Below are 18937 nucleotides of genomic sequence, written 5' to 3' on the forward strand. Positions count from 1 at the left end.
CCCAGTTTTTGAGGGTCCCAAAATCCTACAGAAGACGCAATTTTATTGGTTTTTTAGAATCCAATGGACCATTTACTCTTATTATCCAATCCAAAGTCACAATTTTCAAAAAAATCTTGTTTAATAAATAATTACAGAAGTTAAGCCATATGGCTAAGTCGTAGGTCTGAAGCCCCTATAAATCTCTAGTTTTAAGCCCATATAAGGCTTAGTACCATTCTAAAATAGGAGAAAAAGCCCTATTTTAAAAGTTTCCCAAATAAAAGGTGCTTCACGTCCCCCTAACCATAATTAAATTGTTTCCTAATTAATTGGATTTAATAAAATAAAAACAATTATATAAAAAAATAAAGTTTAATACTTCAGAATGCAGCTATAACCCATTAGTGACTATCATTTAATACAAGTTGCTACCAAATAATGATTTTTATTTCCTTTAATCATTCAATGACACGGAAAAATGGTCTAATAAAGGTAAAAATGAATTTTATTCCACCGTTTTTTCTCTCCGCGGAAAGGTGCGCAAAGTTTACGCACGAATTCCTAAATAAAAAGTTTGACACCGCGTCGATTTTGATAATATTTTCCTCTATTCCCTTTCCTGATTTAAATTCTGGGTGACAATTTCTTATCTGAGATAGTAGCAGTATATAAATAAATAGTGTTTATAATGGTATACTTCAATGTAAAGCATTTAAATTCAATAACCGTTAAGACGGCTAAGACGTATATTAGATGTGTTTTTTTCATTCAAAGTCTGCAGACAGCAGGTTAAGCCCAATTAGCAAGTGACAATTACGAAAAGTAGCACATTTATTATAAATTATAAATTTTGATTAGATTGCGAAATTAACGAAGCCTATATAAAAAAATATAAAAATTAAAAAAAAAACAGAAATATCCTTATTTTGAAAATCAAAGCTACTCAAATGTTACAAGAACATTTATCCTTATATAAATTTTTATTTTACAAAATTTTTAAAGTTAAAAAAAAACAGTGATTCCTTTTTGTGGCAGTAAAAGATTTTTCAAAAATCTTGAGCCACTTTAATTATTATTGTTACACAGGTATAGGTATACTAAAGGTTTAGGCCATTACCAGAAGGTTTCGGAACTTTAAAAGATTAACGATTTTAGTTTTATTTTGTTAAGTGTATAGAATTTCCATTGATTGGAGATCTCTTAAAAATAAGAGACAAAAGACGGTTGGATTTTGAATATGCATGGAGGGAGAGAGAAGGAGGAAAAAGTGGTGAATAGGATCAGCTGGAAAGAAAGTAGGGGAATGAGCGGGAACCAGTCTGAGAGTTACGTAAGACTTGATTTTGAAAAGAGACGTGAGGAGAGAAAGTTATAAGTTTATTTTGTGAATTATAAATTAAATATTAGTTCAAACTACAGAAAAATTTACGTGACGTAGAGTTAAACGTGTTCAGTGAAATCTAAGAGGAGAATACTTGTAAATAAAATAATTGGTGAAGGTGAAAAGTGTGTTTCACTGCCTCAGTGGATTTGGTGAAGGGCATTTGGTGGTCATCGAGGAAACGTCTTCTGGAAAATCCAGCCGCCTACGTTCCGGATCACTGTTGAAGACATTTACTAAAGGAATATATATTTCCAGGTAAACTGGGCAGGAAGAAGAGGGTATTAGATATCACAGAATCCTATCACAGAGAAATTATTGTTTACCACAGGTACGTGAATATCACAAACGGTAGAAGGAAGTCCAAGAAACACACAGTCCCTGACAGATTTATAACACCACAATATATTTATAGGTAATTCTCCACATTAAGTTATAATGGATCAGCAGACTTTCGGTCCAAAAAATACGTAACAAAAGAAATGGACCAAAAAATTGAAGCACTATTGATTTTCACAATTTTTATGCTCAACAGCATTGTGTAGATGGATTTCCTCTTCATGAGGTTCGCCATATTCGAAACCTGATGCAGAAGAGGACATCCATTCTTGAAAAGTCGTAGAGAATAAAATTGTGAAAATCAAGAGACGTCCAGTATTACCGTGCAGTTCTTGTTATAATGGATTATTTTGTCATTATAGTCCCCAACCCGAAAAGCGTTTTCTTCATTTAAGTTAGACATTCGCATTATAAAACTAAAATTCTTATAATCTACTTAAAGCGTTCTTGAATCTGTAACTGTGACTACTGAAAGTAAATTGGCGCTCTCTTAAAGACGTAAAAGTCTCTGCAGTAGTTTAAGCACAAAATTCTTTATGGCTACACTTCCTTTGGTCTAAAGCCCGTATAATCAATCTTTTGAGTTATTTTCAGGTTGTTTTCGTATATTAATAATTTTAATATACCTAATAATTTTGTATACTTAAAAGACGTTAAAGCCCAGATTCCTCTATAAATACGTGAAAAAATAGTGTTTTAAATGTAGGCCTATCTCATAGCCCACTTCCCCCTAATATGGTAATAACTTATTCAAATTTTAGGTGTAGTAACAAGATTTAACCTTTGAATGTCATACCGTAGAAGTTCAATCTTCTATTAAAGTTACAACTGTCATAATTTTAAATTCGCGAGTCAATTCTCTGGTACGAAAAATAGAGAGTTCGAGGGAAAAGGGGGCAGTCTTGGTCAAACCACCGAAAGGACAGTTTTGAGGTTTAAGTCCAAAATAGACACAGGGATCGGCTTACGGATCATCCCAAAAAAGGTAGGATTTGTGTCAATTCTTCCTTCAATCCTTTCAATCTTCACATGGTGGTGATCCTTGATCTTAAATCCTCATTGCATGACAATTTGCGCTGATCTTTTATCGTCAAATTTTACGTGCTGAATATTCTCGAGGATCAATCTGTGTCTATTTTCTTCATTAGTGAGTACATGATGGGTTATCCCAAAGCCTAGGGCTACAATACTAGACGAGATTTAGAAGTAATTTGATTATGATAAAAGTTCAAATCTTTTATGAATCTTTACAGTCATTTAAATGGTTGACTGTTTTATCACTCAATAGATTATGCCCTAGACACACTTACGACTTAAGCCGAGAGGCAACTTAGTGGAAAATGATGGAAATGAAGTTTAACCATTATGTCGAGTATAATTACGCTAAGCCGTCTCTCGGATAATCCTCAGGGCTGTCAAGGCCCTTAGATTGGAGAGCTTTGACCGCATGCAAGTATCCCGGGTTTGAATCTTAAAGCCATCAGAAACTCAGTCTGAGTTTAGTCAGCTTCAATCAACAAAATTACGAAGTTTTATAGCGAGAAGGACTAGGTAAATATACAAGAAAGCTATTAAACCCTCAGTGCAAAGTCCAATGTGTGAAATCAATTAATAAAACGTTAAGTGATTATATCAGAATGGCAAATGAGGGTTTTGCATAAAAAAAATGGCGCTTGTTTCTCAGAAGGTCCCACGCGCCATTTCCCTCAACAGTTCTCTGTTACCCATGGAGAATTGAAAACATTTTCACCCTCATTTAGCACTATTGATAAAAAATAGCTTAAAAATTCATTAACTTGGCTTAAAAGAGTGCGAATAACATGAAAATGTTCAGCAAAAATTTCTGTTGAAATTGATAAAAAGAACTAAAAAAGGGCTGGAAAGTGTCAGTGAAAACGGAAAATGCATTGAAAAGACTTTTTCCAACAGCACATAAAGCATTAACACTTAAGAGACATGAGTTTATCTGTATTCTGGGAAAGAGATGTGTGTGCCAGGAACTATTTGCAAATCTTTACGATTATGCACTTAATGGTTGTAAATTGCAATGTTTTTCGTGTCAGCTTGAATTAATGATGAAATTGGCAACATAAGCCAAAAAGCAAACATTGCGCGCCTCTCATCTCTTATAACTTTTAGTCATTCTCACACACGATAAGGTTGCCATCATAATTTCGCTAAAATTAGTTCATTTATTTGACAATTATGGCACATAAAATGTAACCAATTTACTCAGCGGCAGCTCCAAAACTGTCGATATGACTGGGTTATGTTGTGGATTCAAAAGAGTATACATATAAGAAGATGAGGTTTTTCATCTTGAAAGTTTTCTTTATATTGTGATTTTTGGACCATATAAAATTTCTTGCATAATTCTGAGAATTCAATTGGTCACTTTTATATTCACTTCACGCTTCGTTCAATGTGATGACGATTTGCCTTCTCGATGGTGGTTGAAGAAGGAAAAAATATATTAAAATTTAAAAAAAAAGAATATTCACTCCACCATAAATTACTTATACAATTTGCATATAAACAGAAAAACATGTAGGAATATGCCATGTAGATATACATTTTCCATCTTCAATAGTGGGAGGAGGAGGAGGTGAATGATGGAGAATTCTAAGGAGTGAAAAAGAAATAGATGGGGTTTTAAGATGTACTAAATAGAAGTATGGTATGAGTACATCTTAAGTATTTTCTCATTGAATGGGTGCTATATTCGAGAATATATAGAGACACACAGAACGGGATGAAGGGAAGCTAAAGTGAGAGATGGAGCATTAACATGAAAATATTATTTTAAGATCAAAAGGGTGCCGATTTTTTTAATGGTCGACATTTAATTGTTTTTCCTCAGAAATCTCACACCAAACACAATTTATTCCAAAAGATTAAATAAACTGCAAATATGCATACGAAAGACTGTTAATGCCTTTTTCCCCTCGTGCTGAATTACAAATATTTCTTCCATCACAAATTTTGTATTACATTTTCATATCTCTAGAACCAACTCTTCTACATTGCCCAGCCCCCCACCTCCCCAACCCCCATATCTATCCTTGTACACTAATTTTGTACACTATAATAAATTAATTTTCTTATTAATGTCATTCATACTGTCAATGTGCATCTGGATATTTTTGCTGTCTCCTGCAAAACTAATTTTAAAACTTTCTGAAAATTTTACTTATACATAAATGAAATGAATAAATGCAATAATATGCTGTTGGAAAAGTAAGATGGAGAATATGTCAGGAAATTAATGAAATTAATATAAATGATGAGGATGTGGTGTATGATTTTAATAACATTTTGATGTGAATTGTATCCGGAGTTGGGATAATATCAAATATAATGTCATGAGGGAACTTTAAAATAAATTTTCCTTGAGATATTCTTGTTGCATTTTAATATTATAGTATTAAATGTCACCCATATAATCGAAAAATGAGAAAGATTTTTTAGGAGGTCATTAACATCCCATTCACCATCCATATTTCTTACATTTTATAAAGATCTTCCGTCAGTGCATTGCACAAAACTCGTTAGATTGAAACTTAATGTCTTGAACTATAAATGGGTGATATTGAGAACAACCAAGGAGGTGCAATACCTAAGCATAGAAGCATAAAACATGTGAAATCAGTTGGCAGAAAATTGAAATCAGTCTTCCCTCAAGGGATGCTCATCTATAGGGCGCTAGATGATAGACACGTGCAACCGTTAAAATGTTTTATATTACTGTGATACTCACTACAATCCTGGGATTTAAGTAGCGTAATTATTTGGCTTAAACCATTAAGACAATGCAATATGACAGAAATACTAAAGACAGAAAGCTTATATTTCGCAATTTGGAATTTAAAAAAAAATATTAAGAAGGTGAAAGGAGGAGGCTCTATCAGACATACTCATACATTTTTAACGGTCACTGAATTTAAATGCTTTACATTAAACCATTAGAAATACCATTTATTTATATAGTGTAACTATCTAAGAAAAGAATATATCATACGAAATTTAAATTAGAAAAAATGATGAAGAAAAATATTATCAAAAACGATGCAATGTTAAAATTTTCGTCAGTAACGTCGCGCTGAAACTTTCCATACCTTTCCGCAAAGCGCAAAACGAGCAACATAATGTATTCCTCCTCCTGACGAGCTATTTTTCCCACGTCTATAAAGGAATAAAGTAACTGAAGATCACTGGAGTCATTAGAGTGTTTTGAACATGTGTTGAACTTGGTTTATAAGTCCAAAAGTATTTTGTTATTGGTTTCACTCAGAACGAGTGAACAGAACAGCCAATCCTCAGTTCTCATCTAAGGGCCTTGATAGACCTGAGGATTAGCCGAGAGACGGCTTAGCGTAATTATATTCGAAATAATGACTAAACTTCATTTCCATAATTTTCTACTAAGTTGTCTCTCGGCTTAAGTCGTTGAACTGAGGACCTTAGCTATCTGGGCGATTGCTTTACCATTTAGCTATGAGGGCAACCCCTCTGACCGCCTACTTTGCTTGACTTTTACCAACTGAGCTTGCACTTCAACTTATTGCTAAACGAAGTCCGAGTGGAGCCAGGAATTGTTCCTGTCTCAGATGAGGACTAAAGATTGGATGTTCACTTGTTCTGTCTTAAACCAATAACTAAAGATCCTGTTCCGGCAGTACTATGTATATCAATTGCGTAGAAAATAATTACACAAAATCATCTAGTTTATGTATTATGTATAATGCAATAGATGCAAATGGGCTATTAACAAATATTAGAACATGTTTTAAAACATCTGCACTAGAAGGTGTTTCAAGGAAGAATGACGTTACCTTACATGAAGGTAACTTTGCTCATCTGCTGTTCGTAAGTTTTACTTTAATTCTAGCACTTATGGATGGCCTTTACCGATCCTATCTGCCATATCAAATTCATGTAGACACGGTGCGTCTGTGTGTCCGACCGTTACCACGCCTGAAGCCCAAACGGTTAGAGATGGAGCCTTGGGTCTTTCGGGGGAACTCCACAGAACTCGACTGTTGAACCACTAATATGCCCCACATACCCCCCGCCCACCCTTTCCCTTTCCCTCAAAAACCATTTTTCTCGGACTGCCCGAAAACACGTCATGCGTTTTTTTTTTTCAAATACGCTTTTTCACGGTGAAAGGTTATGAAAGGTTCTGGAGGTCATATTTCTTCACTGAATGATATCATGTTTGGGCGTGATGGAAAGGTCTTGAAATTCCTGACGTGCTTGACCCGTTTACAGTCGCTTATGAACCTATAATGAACCGGTTCATAACCGATAACGAATATTTATCAAAAATTAAATTATTATTTTTCCTAAGTTGTATTTCGGACAATGTTTTGAGTGATTTATAAATCAGTTCAAAAAGGTTGTTAACCGGTAATGAACCAGTTATAAACCAATAAGTATTTTTTATCCGAAAATCAATTTTATTGCTCAAAACTTAAAAAATAATTTGTGGGATCTATTGAGTGATTTATGAATTGGTTCAAAACGGTTGAAACCCGGTAAACGGTAAATGATGACAAAGTTTTTCTGAGGTATACCTAGTATCCAAGTCACGAGTTCGAGCACTTCACAAAACCTGGGACGGTTTGCAACCTCTGTTTGTAATGCATTTTATTGATAAAGAAAATCAAATGTAGCAACCAATTGAGATGACCCAAAAATCGATAGCAAATGCTATTAAAAGTAAAGGTTAGCGGTCATGGACAAGGATGTGAGATTGAATGTAAACCAGGATTTCTACAAAACGGTAGTTCAGTCTCACGTACGTTTACGTACAAGTTCGTACGTTTACTGTCAGTGGCGCTAGAAACCACATAAAGCATATGCATAATTCGATTGACAGTAAATTGAAATTAACCGACCTTTTTTGTAATTATTAAAAGTGATTTAACAAATCATAAATCTGAACATCGTGTGTTCTGTTTCTCTAAATTTTGCCACCACCACTTTTGATATTTCACTGAATTGATCATTTTTATTTTTACTGCTCCACTTTTTTTCTATTTTAAACAACACGTTATAATAAATGATAATACAGTTGAACTCATGCTGAGAAAACTCATAGTCAATTTGGAAGATCGATTAATCACCCCATAACGCGCCTTCTGATCACACAGATTGATAGGAAATAATCACAGCATCATGCATTATTGTTAACACATACATTTTGAGAAATTACCACACAAATATTTGGTCCATTTTCGCAAACTCTCATTTTATGCCAATATGAAAAGATTTCACATAAAATTCTAGGACTTGCCTTTGTTATGTGCAAATATTTTCCAATAATTGCAATATTATACTGGAAAATTACATGCGTCAATAGAAATATTGTTAATAATAAAATGAAATATTTGCTATATATTTCAAAAGAGATGGGACACACATTCACAATAACATTAAACTTGGCATTCTCTTTTCTTCTTTCCTCCTCGCCTTTATGTGAAAATAAAATCAGAGAAAAAATAATTGTACATTGATAATTGTGGAAAAAACAGCAAACAACATTGTTGCAACAAAAGGCGATAATTTATTCACATTTTGTACGTGTTCAGAACGCATTTTAGATCTCAATGATCCCCAACGGAATAAGTCTCCAAACTTGTCCAATACGTTATGCTATTTTATTCTTATATTTGATTGACTTTGAAGTAGTAAACTCATTTATAAGCAACATTGTTTGCCTTTATAGAATTGTAATCTTTCAATGGGATTTTCTGATGGGAAATCTTAAAAAATGGCAATTGAATTTTGAAATTAAAATTAAATTTAAAAAAATATAAATTATTTTTATGCAATCTACAGTACGATCCCAATTGTGTTTGAACGTTTTTTCTCAATTCCTGTACTATTCTAAAGGAGTCATTAGTTATTGCAAGATCTGGTCCATTTACCTTTCAATTAAACTTTAAATTTTATTTAATTTTATATTTTAAATGTTTGTTCATTAACACAATTGGAATCATACTGTAATTTTTTATATACAATTGCATTTCTTCATATTTATCAAAAAAGCTAAATTATTTAGAGGACTGTTGAATAAATCAATAACACTATAGCACTGATCTGTAGATCTTACAAAGCGAGCTTCAACAATGAAAGAGATCTATCAAACGAGCAATTAAATCATGTTTTGAGAACGGTGGGGATCACAAGAAAAATAATCGGCCTTTTCCTTTGAAATTTCCCTCAAGTCTTTTTGATATGACGCTTTTTCTCATTCATCTTCTTGCTTTTTTCTCCTCAAATAGCAATAAGACTTTCTCAATTTAAACCTTCTAAATCACTACAGTTGGGTCCAGCTGCCCACTTCTCTATCTCTCCAACATCGAACCAAAACCACCCAGTTTTTTTTATTGAGACAAAACACCAAAAGTGTAAAAAGAGGGCTATAACAAGAGGATTTCTGTGAAGAATTTAATACCAAATTATTCACGAAGAACCCACCAAAAAAGAAATTAATTGAAATCAAACAATCATTAATCACGGATTTCTCATCACATTGAGTCTCACATTTCTTCTAAACATTAAAAAAAAACAACAAGCCCCCAAGGGTTGGTTTGTTATACTATGTGTGAGAATAAAATGAAAGAGAGGTCGAACAAGATGCTCAAACGACGTGATAAAACTCACTGAGATGAAATTTTTGCCTGGTCATGCATCATCCAAAATAGAGGGAAGTTGTTGAGTTATTTGTAATATAATGTCAATCAAGTTGATTTTCCTCCTTATTTAATCCTGGCTCATCGAGTTGCAATGCAACTTCTTCCTTCCACTAAAAACGAACAACCCAAAATATACATTGCCAAATATAAGAGTAGGGTTGAAAGTCGACTCAGCAATTCAAATCACCAGACCCCAATTGAATTTAAATGGAAATTTTCAGGGAGTTCCAACTTCAAACTCACCATCAAAACGTTAGGTCCTCGTTAAGAAGTGTTATAAAATATTTTACTGCAATTAATCATGAATGAATAAACTATAGAGGAGGGCTGAGATGCATCAAGTTTCTCCTCAAAAAACAAAAATTCTTTTATCCATTTCAACCAAATATCCAAATCAAAAAAGTAAAAATTTTATATATTTTTCTCAAATTTATTCCTCTTTCCTGTGTTTTATGCCTCTCATTCAGCAGAAAAATTAATCAAAACTCCAAAATGAATGAAATAAAGATGCGAAAAAAACAGCATTCATTTATACATCTGAGGATAGTTTCAGTAAGAAGATTTACTAAAAAAAGAGAAAAAAAATCCACCGCAATACAATCAAAAGGACTATAATCGATTTTGATACTCCCCGACATCAATAAATCATTCACTGAAGGATTTTATAGCTTTCTGGTGGGCCGCAATGTTAAAACGCGGGAGAATCCGAATGGCTATACATGAGCCCTGTCTCTCTTTCCCATCCGATATAAACAAAAACTTTGGATTGTTGCGAGACAGAGAGGAAGAGGTTAATGAAAATACCACCACAAAAAATACACTAAAATTTCTCAGAAGAACAATTAAATGATCAGCGTTAATACGATTTTCGTTATTTGGATCAGAAAAGGCTGCATTGTGATATGGACGGTGTGTCTAGAACCTCTTGGGGCTGTAGATATGACTTAAGGCAGAAACACATTTACCGATTAAATGCTAACTGTTTATCATCTAAGGCTGAACATTTCTATAATTTTGTCTACTAGAGCAGATAAAAACGATTAAAGGATATAAAGCAGAGGGGTGCAAGAGCCGCTTGAAACCGAATAAATGTCAAATGAGAATTGTACGTCAATGGTCCAAACGCCACCTGCAGGGGAATTCTGTAACGATATGACAATGTCATATATACAGTAGACCCTCGTTATAGTCCATATTTGGTTCCATATTTGACACTTGGGTCGCACTATAGTCCGTGTCATTTTTTAAAATTATCAACGACTTTTAGTATTGAAATTGCTCGACGGCTGCCACTTTCTTTGCGATTGTGGTACTTGTCCTCGCTCTCTTCATTATGGATTACAATTATCACAACTACTCAATAAAGTTTGCCAAAAATATTAAAATAATTATGACAGCATTGCATGTCGCGTACTAATAAACATAACCTAACTTAAAATCAGTGTTTTGAAATCAACGGTCGATAAATTGTGGACAATAGAGCGATGGCCTATAGCGGGGTTCTACTGTATGACAAAGTTTCACGGTAAATTCGTGAACAGTATAACACTAAAGACCTGTGAGCGTCTAATGGTCATTGGAAGGGACTCTATGAAGCTCTTAGTAACTGACATGAATCAGTTATTTGATCAGTTCTTCCGAATTAACCATTTAAAAACTTTTAAATTTGTCATGTGACATTGTCATTATGAACAAACTTATTTTGACGTTTATCAGGTTTCAACGGTTCTTGCGCACCCTTGATACACTCAGCTCTTCGTTATCCGGCACTTCGTTATCCGGGTGACAGCTGCCAAACACTGGCGGTTGATGTATTCAAAATTATTTTTACTAAACATGAAGTTTCAGCACAGTGAATTAAAGTATTATTATCATTTTATCGAAGTTTTTAATACATAATTGTGATAAAAAATGAAATATAAGCACACCATGAAGAAAATTCTCTAGTTCTTTGTCAGACAGAAAATAAATTCACACAGCACAAAATAGAAAAACCGTTGATCATTCAAAAAAAACTAAATGTCATTTTGTCCCCTAGTCAGCCGGATATCGAAGAGTCGAGTGTATACAGATATAAAAGAGAATAAAAAAAACTTTAAGAAAAAAATACAGAAAAGAAGTAGGTTTGAGTCTCGGCTAAACTTTCTTACTGTACAAAAATTTTGACTTCATATGTATATTATTCTTATCTAACATCTTTAAAATATGAAATGAGGTGATATTCGTGTGAAAGCTGTGAAGCGAATGGAAAAGTCAAAAAAAAATCCCTTTCGTATGGATTTTTATTTGTCGGTTTTGGTTTCAACCATCCAAATATCAAATAGCCTACTGTAATTGCAAATTTTGTCTTAGAATTCTGAGACAAAAGCGTATCCTTGAGAAAATTCACAAGGCCTTTGGCAGTGACAGGTTTACGGTCTTCAGACTAATGACTAGGTCAGTTTCTAAACGCTTTGATTTTATAAAATACAAGCAGCAAATGAATTTTTAAAACCTGATTTAATATTACCTTTAATACAGAATTTAATAAACATTTTTCAAAAAAAAATCCGGTTTAGAAATTAGAGAAGTAAATCCAACATCTGAAGCCCATATTAGAATTAGATGCATTAATCCTGACATCAAATTGCAAATTTGGATTTGCAGTTTTCAGGATCTTCCTTTTTAAGATTTTAGATTTCCTAGGCCCTAACTTAAAAACAGAACAAGGCTGAATAGTTGAGACGGGAGCTTTTGATACAATATTACAAAATGCAAAGTGTTCCAGCTAAAGCCATTGAATATTAAGTATTCAATGGCTTTAGTCTGGCAAAAGCTTTATCATAAGCCAGAAAAATAATATTTTCCTAATCTTTATTACATTTGATATCAAATGCTGTGATACATTAAATAAAAAATTGTAGCGAAACGACGAACAAAATAAGCAAAACATGAGAAAGATCACACAAAAACCCTCAAGTTTATCCTAGACGCACACCATCAAAGTTCATCTTCTAAACCTTGTGTCACCTTTTTTCAGAATTTTTTTAGTAAGGGACATTGAAAAGCATCAGGCAAAACAGAAAATTAAAATGGAAAGTAAGAAAAATGCTTTAAGATATAACAGTGGATAAGATAGTGCAAGAATGTTATGTCCAAATTTTATGCGTCTTGGCTAAAGTAATTTAGAGGGTCTGTGAATTTAAGCTTACAAATCTAATTATATAAAATATAATATAAAATGTCTCTGCAACTTAAGGTACATTTTGATCATCTTGTTGATGTCAAGAGAAGAATGTCATCATTTGATCTATCGTAAATGTGTAATTGTCACGGTAAGATGTTCAAGATAAACTTTGGTGGATTATTTCTAAAAACACGATTGATATTATAAAAACGATAAGTATTTGATGATCAAAATATTTAAGATTTTCTCTGTATCTGTATTACTACCCTAAATTCTAAAAACAAGATTAAATAAATAAGAAATTCTTATAACTACTTCAAAGATATTATAAATCATAAGTCAAGAAATTGTTTAGGATTTGCAATTTTTTTTTTAATTTTAAGGAAAATCCCTTCTTAAAAATTTCTTTTTTCAAATTTAGTAGAATAAAAAGAAAATTAAAACTATAAATTTCAAAATATTAAAACTTTGAAATATCCTAGACTTTAAAGATGCTCTTGGTTTCAGAATTCACACAAATTACATAAATTCTAAAATCATGAACGTTAAACGATTGAAGTATTTATTTCACGATTAAGACGGTATCCTGAATAATAAGGTAAAGAAAATTCGATTTTTTATTGCTGAAATTGAAAGATAAACAATCTAAGAATATCCCTCAAAAATTTCAAAACCCAATTAAATGTATTTTCGAAGATACAGAGAAGAAGGCAAAGGATGATCTAGACTTTTTTCGAATTGGCGGAAAAGATTAAGAAAAAAAACAAATTAACCGAATGAAAACAATAAGGGTTTATTCTCTTCAGAATTGTATTCTCTTCTAGATGAACTTAAAAAAAATGTTAATTGAATGGTAAAGTCAAAATTTCGATTATAAAATGCTCTTTTCTAAAATCCTGAAAAAAGATCCAACTTCAGGATTTTCTTCGAGGTTTCCTAGTTTAACTATGAAATATATTTTTATAAAAAAAAGAAATTTTTCTAGAATTTTTTTCTTTTTTTTTTTTGAAAAAAATACTAGCTGTATTGGGGCCAATTAGGGAAATCTACTACTGTGGTTTTTTTTAATAATTCAAAAAATTATATTTAAGCACTTTAAATGAGTAGCAACATAACAAAGCTTTCAAGAAGCTTAGCCGTTTCTGTATCTTCTTTTGGCCTTTTGATCAGGATACCCCCTTAATTTTCTTTGATTTTTAACCATTTTAAGGACTAATTTTTAGACCTTATTGTGGAACTTGCTCTCAAATATACAAAAAAAGTTTATTAAATATCACATCGGATCTTAGACAGATCGTTGATTCAAGTCCAATCAACAGTTTACATTTAAACTTGAATAATATCTGTTTAAAAGGCCTCCTGATACCCTCTTAAAATGCCAATTTATGGATCTTTTTTCTCCAATCAAATTACAATTTTTATGAATGCAATTCCACTTCAAATTTCAAGGTTTTCTTCCTCGACATTTCCTCTCTGCACATTTCGTCTTCCCTCAAGTGGGAAGTTCATGTAAGACATCACTTAATACTGATTCTTTGTCTACTGAAATTCCACCTTCTTCCTCTTTTCTTCGCATGGCCTCAATGGGCTTTTTGCCACTTCAATTCCGCACAATGTTTATCAGATTCATTACTTTTGTGCTGACTTTAAATACAACGACTTTAATATTAAATAGTGGTTAAGGGGGAACAAAAGCTCATCTGTTCTACCACAAAAGATGAACCTATAAACTTTAATTGATGAAAAGCTTGCCCAGTTCCTTTCCACAAAGATCAACCACAATTTCTTCGGATAAATTTACTTTCTGTGGTCAATCTCATCAATTTCCCCAGTTTTTTTTTCAAAATAATTGTATAATATAATAAAATCTTGTATTTAAAAAAAGAAGACACTTACCTCGTTTTTGCATGAATGAAAATAGATCATCCAAAAATTCTTTTCGCTTCGGATCATCATTGATCTCGTACAGCTGCAAATATATTAAAAACCAAAAAGATAATTAATTAAATGAAAAAATGTGATAAAAAACATATTTTGTCATATTTTCTGGGCAAAACAACTAAATTTAAAAAATTCAAATGGCAAATTCACAAATTTTTCGTGGTCAAAACAAGAATAATATTATATGCGAAATAAACTATAGCCACTAGTCCCAATTTAAATAATGATTGGCATCCACAAATCGCATCACCATCATCGTCATCATTTAAGGGGTTGCGTGTTCAATTATCCCTGCAGCTTTTACCACACACTCTATCCAAAGGAACAGATACCATCCGGAGAGACTCCTTTATTTTTCTCTTCCCTGGCTTTTTCATCCAACCATCAGACACTTCTGCTGGTGGCGATTTTTATTGTTCCCTCATTTGCAATTGACTCTCGATATCTTCAATATAATAATTTCTCTCTCAATCCCCCCTAAAAAAAAAAAATTCTTCCACAATTGGCGCAAAAACCCATCTTGAAAAATATTTAATAACATTCTTTTTCTTTTCTCATATCCGATTGAAAAAAACCAATGAATTCGGGCCTCTTGTGTACGTTTGAGCATTCATAAAATAAATAACAATAAAATGAGCGCCAGGGGAGGAGAACAAATATACAAATTGATGTTTTAACTTAACCCAAATCGACCTCCCTCGACTTCTCTCATTGACATATGAAAGGAAAGAGTATCACATAAGGTCTTTCTTATAGAGGATCTCTTTAACCTCGTCTGACTTCCTCTTTTCTTCCAAAACAGTCTCTCCGGCACGCAACAATCAAAAGTTTTACTAAATCTTATTTTTTTTCTTTAAACATTTTAAATTAGTCACAAATAGTGAGAATTTCCAAAAAGGGGCTTATTATCATGCAAAAATGTTGTATTTATTGGCATGTGAAGGTTAATCTTAATGAGAAATCTTCAGGTATTTCCCAGAAATTGGTCAATGTCTCTATATGTTAAAATTAGGAAAATTTCCTACAATTAATTGCTATTCTCATAAACTATTCCCTTTTAGAGACAATTTCCTCTTTCAATTGCAATACTGCTACATGCAATATTACATTGCAATTTGCCTATTTAATATCCATTTTTACATCATTTGAATTTTTAATGAATTGCTATAAACCTAAATTATTAGATTAAATAATATTGAATTACATGTCTTTTTTTTTAATATAAAGTAGATGTAATTTAATAAGTATCTTCATAATTGCCAAGAAAAGTCATATTAAGCAGTAGGGGAAGCCTGGGCTGAATTAGCCACGGATAGAATAAAAGAGATGGAATGTTATAGCTCGCTTTAGAAAGAATATTGAGGAAAAAAACTCATTCAAAGTAAACATCTTCATTTGCTGGCTAATTCTAGTCCGCTCCCCCCTTGGAAGCTGTGTAATTTTTGAAACTTCACAGATTACTCCTGTGGCGCTAGTGTCGTCTAATAACCTAACCTCAAAATTAAAGCAACTATATTTTACTGAAGTTAAAGCTGGGAATTGGGTTCCTACCCTGGATGGGGCCTTCAAGGACATCAAAAGAACTCTACAGTAGACTCTCTCAAATTCGGGCATTTGGGACCGAAATGTCACCCGAACTAGAGAGAAATTCAGGCATGAAATTTTTAGAAATGCAACGATTTTTTGTTTACCTGCGTACTCATATTAAATTTACATGTTCATATTAATTGTAAATTTTATGAAAGCCCCTTAATAATGCAAAATCACATCACAATTTGAGTAGGGGAAAGTACTCTCCCTTCGAACGTTCATACCTTCGAATAATGTGAATTTTCCTTTAGTTTTCCTAAGAAACTTACACATTTCTATTAAATATTAGTTGTCTTATCATAATTTGTTGATATTTTCTTGACAATTAAGTGTAAATCTCTTACGAAAAACAAAAGAAATTCACATTATTCGAAGGCATGAACGTTCGAAGGGAGAGCACTTTCCCCTATATTTGCTTCATTCGATAATCACAATCGAACTTCAAAAATGTCAACAAACTCTTTTCAAATTTAACTGCTGCCCCAATTAAAAACTAGCCCTATATTAATGCCCAGCGCACAATAACTTTTGTTTGTAAACATGTTTTCAAGATTTTCTATGAGAGAGAGCGAGATGACTAAATCTAGATCTCACTCACTCTCATTAAAATGTCAAAAACATGTTTACAAAACAAAAGTTATTGTGCGTTGGGCATAAAGGAGCCGAATTAGCGAGAGTCTACTGTACTTAAGAAAGGGTGGGGCAATTTAACGACGAGGCAGTTTCAATTTTTGCATATTCTTCTTATCCCTTTGAAAGGAATGGGATAAAACCTTTATGTTATTGAAGAGATAACTGAGACCCATGTTCATAAAAATAATTAATTTCGTGACGCTTCTCGTTTGAATTCTGTAATTGATTTTATTAAACTGCATCAAAATGAAACTTCTTGTAATGTTTTATTTTCAACAATTTCTGAACTATTGCACTTATCTATCGAAGTAACATAATTATATTAAATTACCAGTGGTTTTATAATTATTACAAGCCATTTAGCGTTGAATGAATTCTAAGACGGTTCTGACAATTTTGATTTGAGTTCCAAAAGTGCGTGAGGGGCAGTTTCATGCAAGCACACGGAGAAGTTTCCAGTGTCTAACAATTTACTTTTTCAATTAAAATTAACTTAAAATTATCATTGAAAACGTTTTGTAGTTGCTTTTGTCGATAAAGTTCGGAATTGTGGAAAGTAGTATTTCCTAAAAGTTCATAAAAATATTTAAAAAAAAAAATCTTTCAGTGTTTTTTAGGTGCTTAAAAATAATTAATTTAATTGTTATATTTTCAGAATGTTTTCAGCAAGATATTGTATTTTTTTAGTATTATAAAATTCAAGACTTTAAAATACTATTATAAAATTGTTATACTAAAAAAGACATTTTCTAAGGCGATATAATGATCCAACAATGTACAGAATTAGCTCTGTACTACAAAAGACATTTCTTTCGTATAGAAATTCAAAGAAAATTGCTCAATTAATGAGAAATATGCTTGGAAATCTTTGGCGATATTTTATTTTCTCTATATAATCAATTAATGTTCAAATTCTATTATAAAGTTCTTGTTCGATTATATTTTTAGGTTTTAGAGTATTAGAAGACTTCAAAATAGTAATTTTAATCAATTCTAATATCGCAAGTTTCCTATAAACACGTTTCATCTTTCTCAAAAATTGCCTCATTTATCTTGAAATTGCCCCGCAATGGGGGACTTTCACACATTCTGACTTTCAAGTGAAATTAATTTCACCACGATATACTAATGAAATTAAAGGATTATTGTTATTATTTTTATTAACGTTATTTATTATTATTATTTAATGTTAATTTTACACCTTTTAAGGATAAAATCAACATGAAAGAAGGGCAACTTTAACCCATAATACACCTAAAAAGGGTAATGTTTACACCGTAAAATTAACATTTCCGGAATGTTATTTTGACTTTTTCGGATTTCTCTCAGTGATAGTATCGATTACTTATCATTCCCCTCTGCAGAGCTTTAAAGAACTTTAAGCTTAAAAAGCTCTAACCGATTACAAATCACGATGGAACTAAAATATTTCAAGGCTTGAAGTACAACATTTTCAATTCAATTTTGTGATAAAATTTTGAGTGCAAAGGGTCACTGAAACTTTCAAACTTTCCATGAGTTCTATATCTAACGTTTTCTTTAAAGTTTTAGCTCAATTGAACCCTTTAATGATTTATTTAGAAAAAAATTTAATTTAAAAATTATGCATAAGAATGAGGCATAACCCCTCAAAAATGCTTAATATCACCTCCAAAAAAAAAGCCAATCCATTAAATAATTTGAAAATTTGAAGAATCGCGAGCTTTGACCATCAAAAATCACCCATCATCGATAGAATGTTGTGGCAAAAAAAGACCGTCTTTTATTCGTGAGGCATAACCGGTGAAGCATTAAATATCTCCTGTTCAGCGATATTGCGTGATTTTGGGAACCGAATTACACATTTTTTACGCTCATTTCCCTTCAATACTTTGTACCACCGCGCATCTTCATCAGATGCTGCTGTCTTCTCTCATGTTCTTTTCCTTTTCAATATCTTTTAATACACGTGCATTATTTTTATATAGACTTTTTTTTACCCTCTCCATCATCCATCTCAAAAACTCTCTTTCATGACTGGGACTGATTGTCCCGATGCCTTTTATTATAATTTTCCCTTTCTGTATTTGTACACACACAGTTTTATTTTAAATTGCTCGAAAATTTTAATTTGTGGCTAAAGGCAAATTTTCTTGGGTGCTCTTTTTTTTATTCACATTTATATAGATATATTGCTCATACAATACAGAAAAGTCTTCACTG

The 18937-nt window shown here is 32.3% G+C and overlaps 1 protein-coding gene across 7 annotated transcripts in view; it reads right to left on the reverse strand.

Moving 5' to 3' along the window:
- Window positions 1-18937, reverse strand: part of LOC129798263 (protein dead ringer) — a 229587-nt gene that overhangs the window by 65484 nt on the left and 145166 nt on the right. For all 7 annotated transcript variants that reach the window (XM_055841309.1, XM_055841306.1, XM_055841307.1 and 4 more), the window contains one exon: window positions 14468-14540. In XM_055841309.1, coding sequence (XP_055697284.1) covers window positions 14468-14540 — 73 coding nt within the window. The remainder of the gene's footprint in view (window positions 1-14467; window positions 14541-18937) is intronic.

This window comes from Phlebotomus papatasi, chromosome 1 (genome assembly GCF_024763615.1).
Source record: "Phlebotomus papatasi isolate M1 chromosome 1, Ppap_2.1, whole genome shotgun sequence".
Classification (NCBI taxonomy): domain Eukaryota; kingdom Metazoa; phylum Arthropoda; class Insecta; order Diptera; family Psychodidae; genus Phlebotomus; species Phlebotomus papatasi.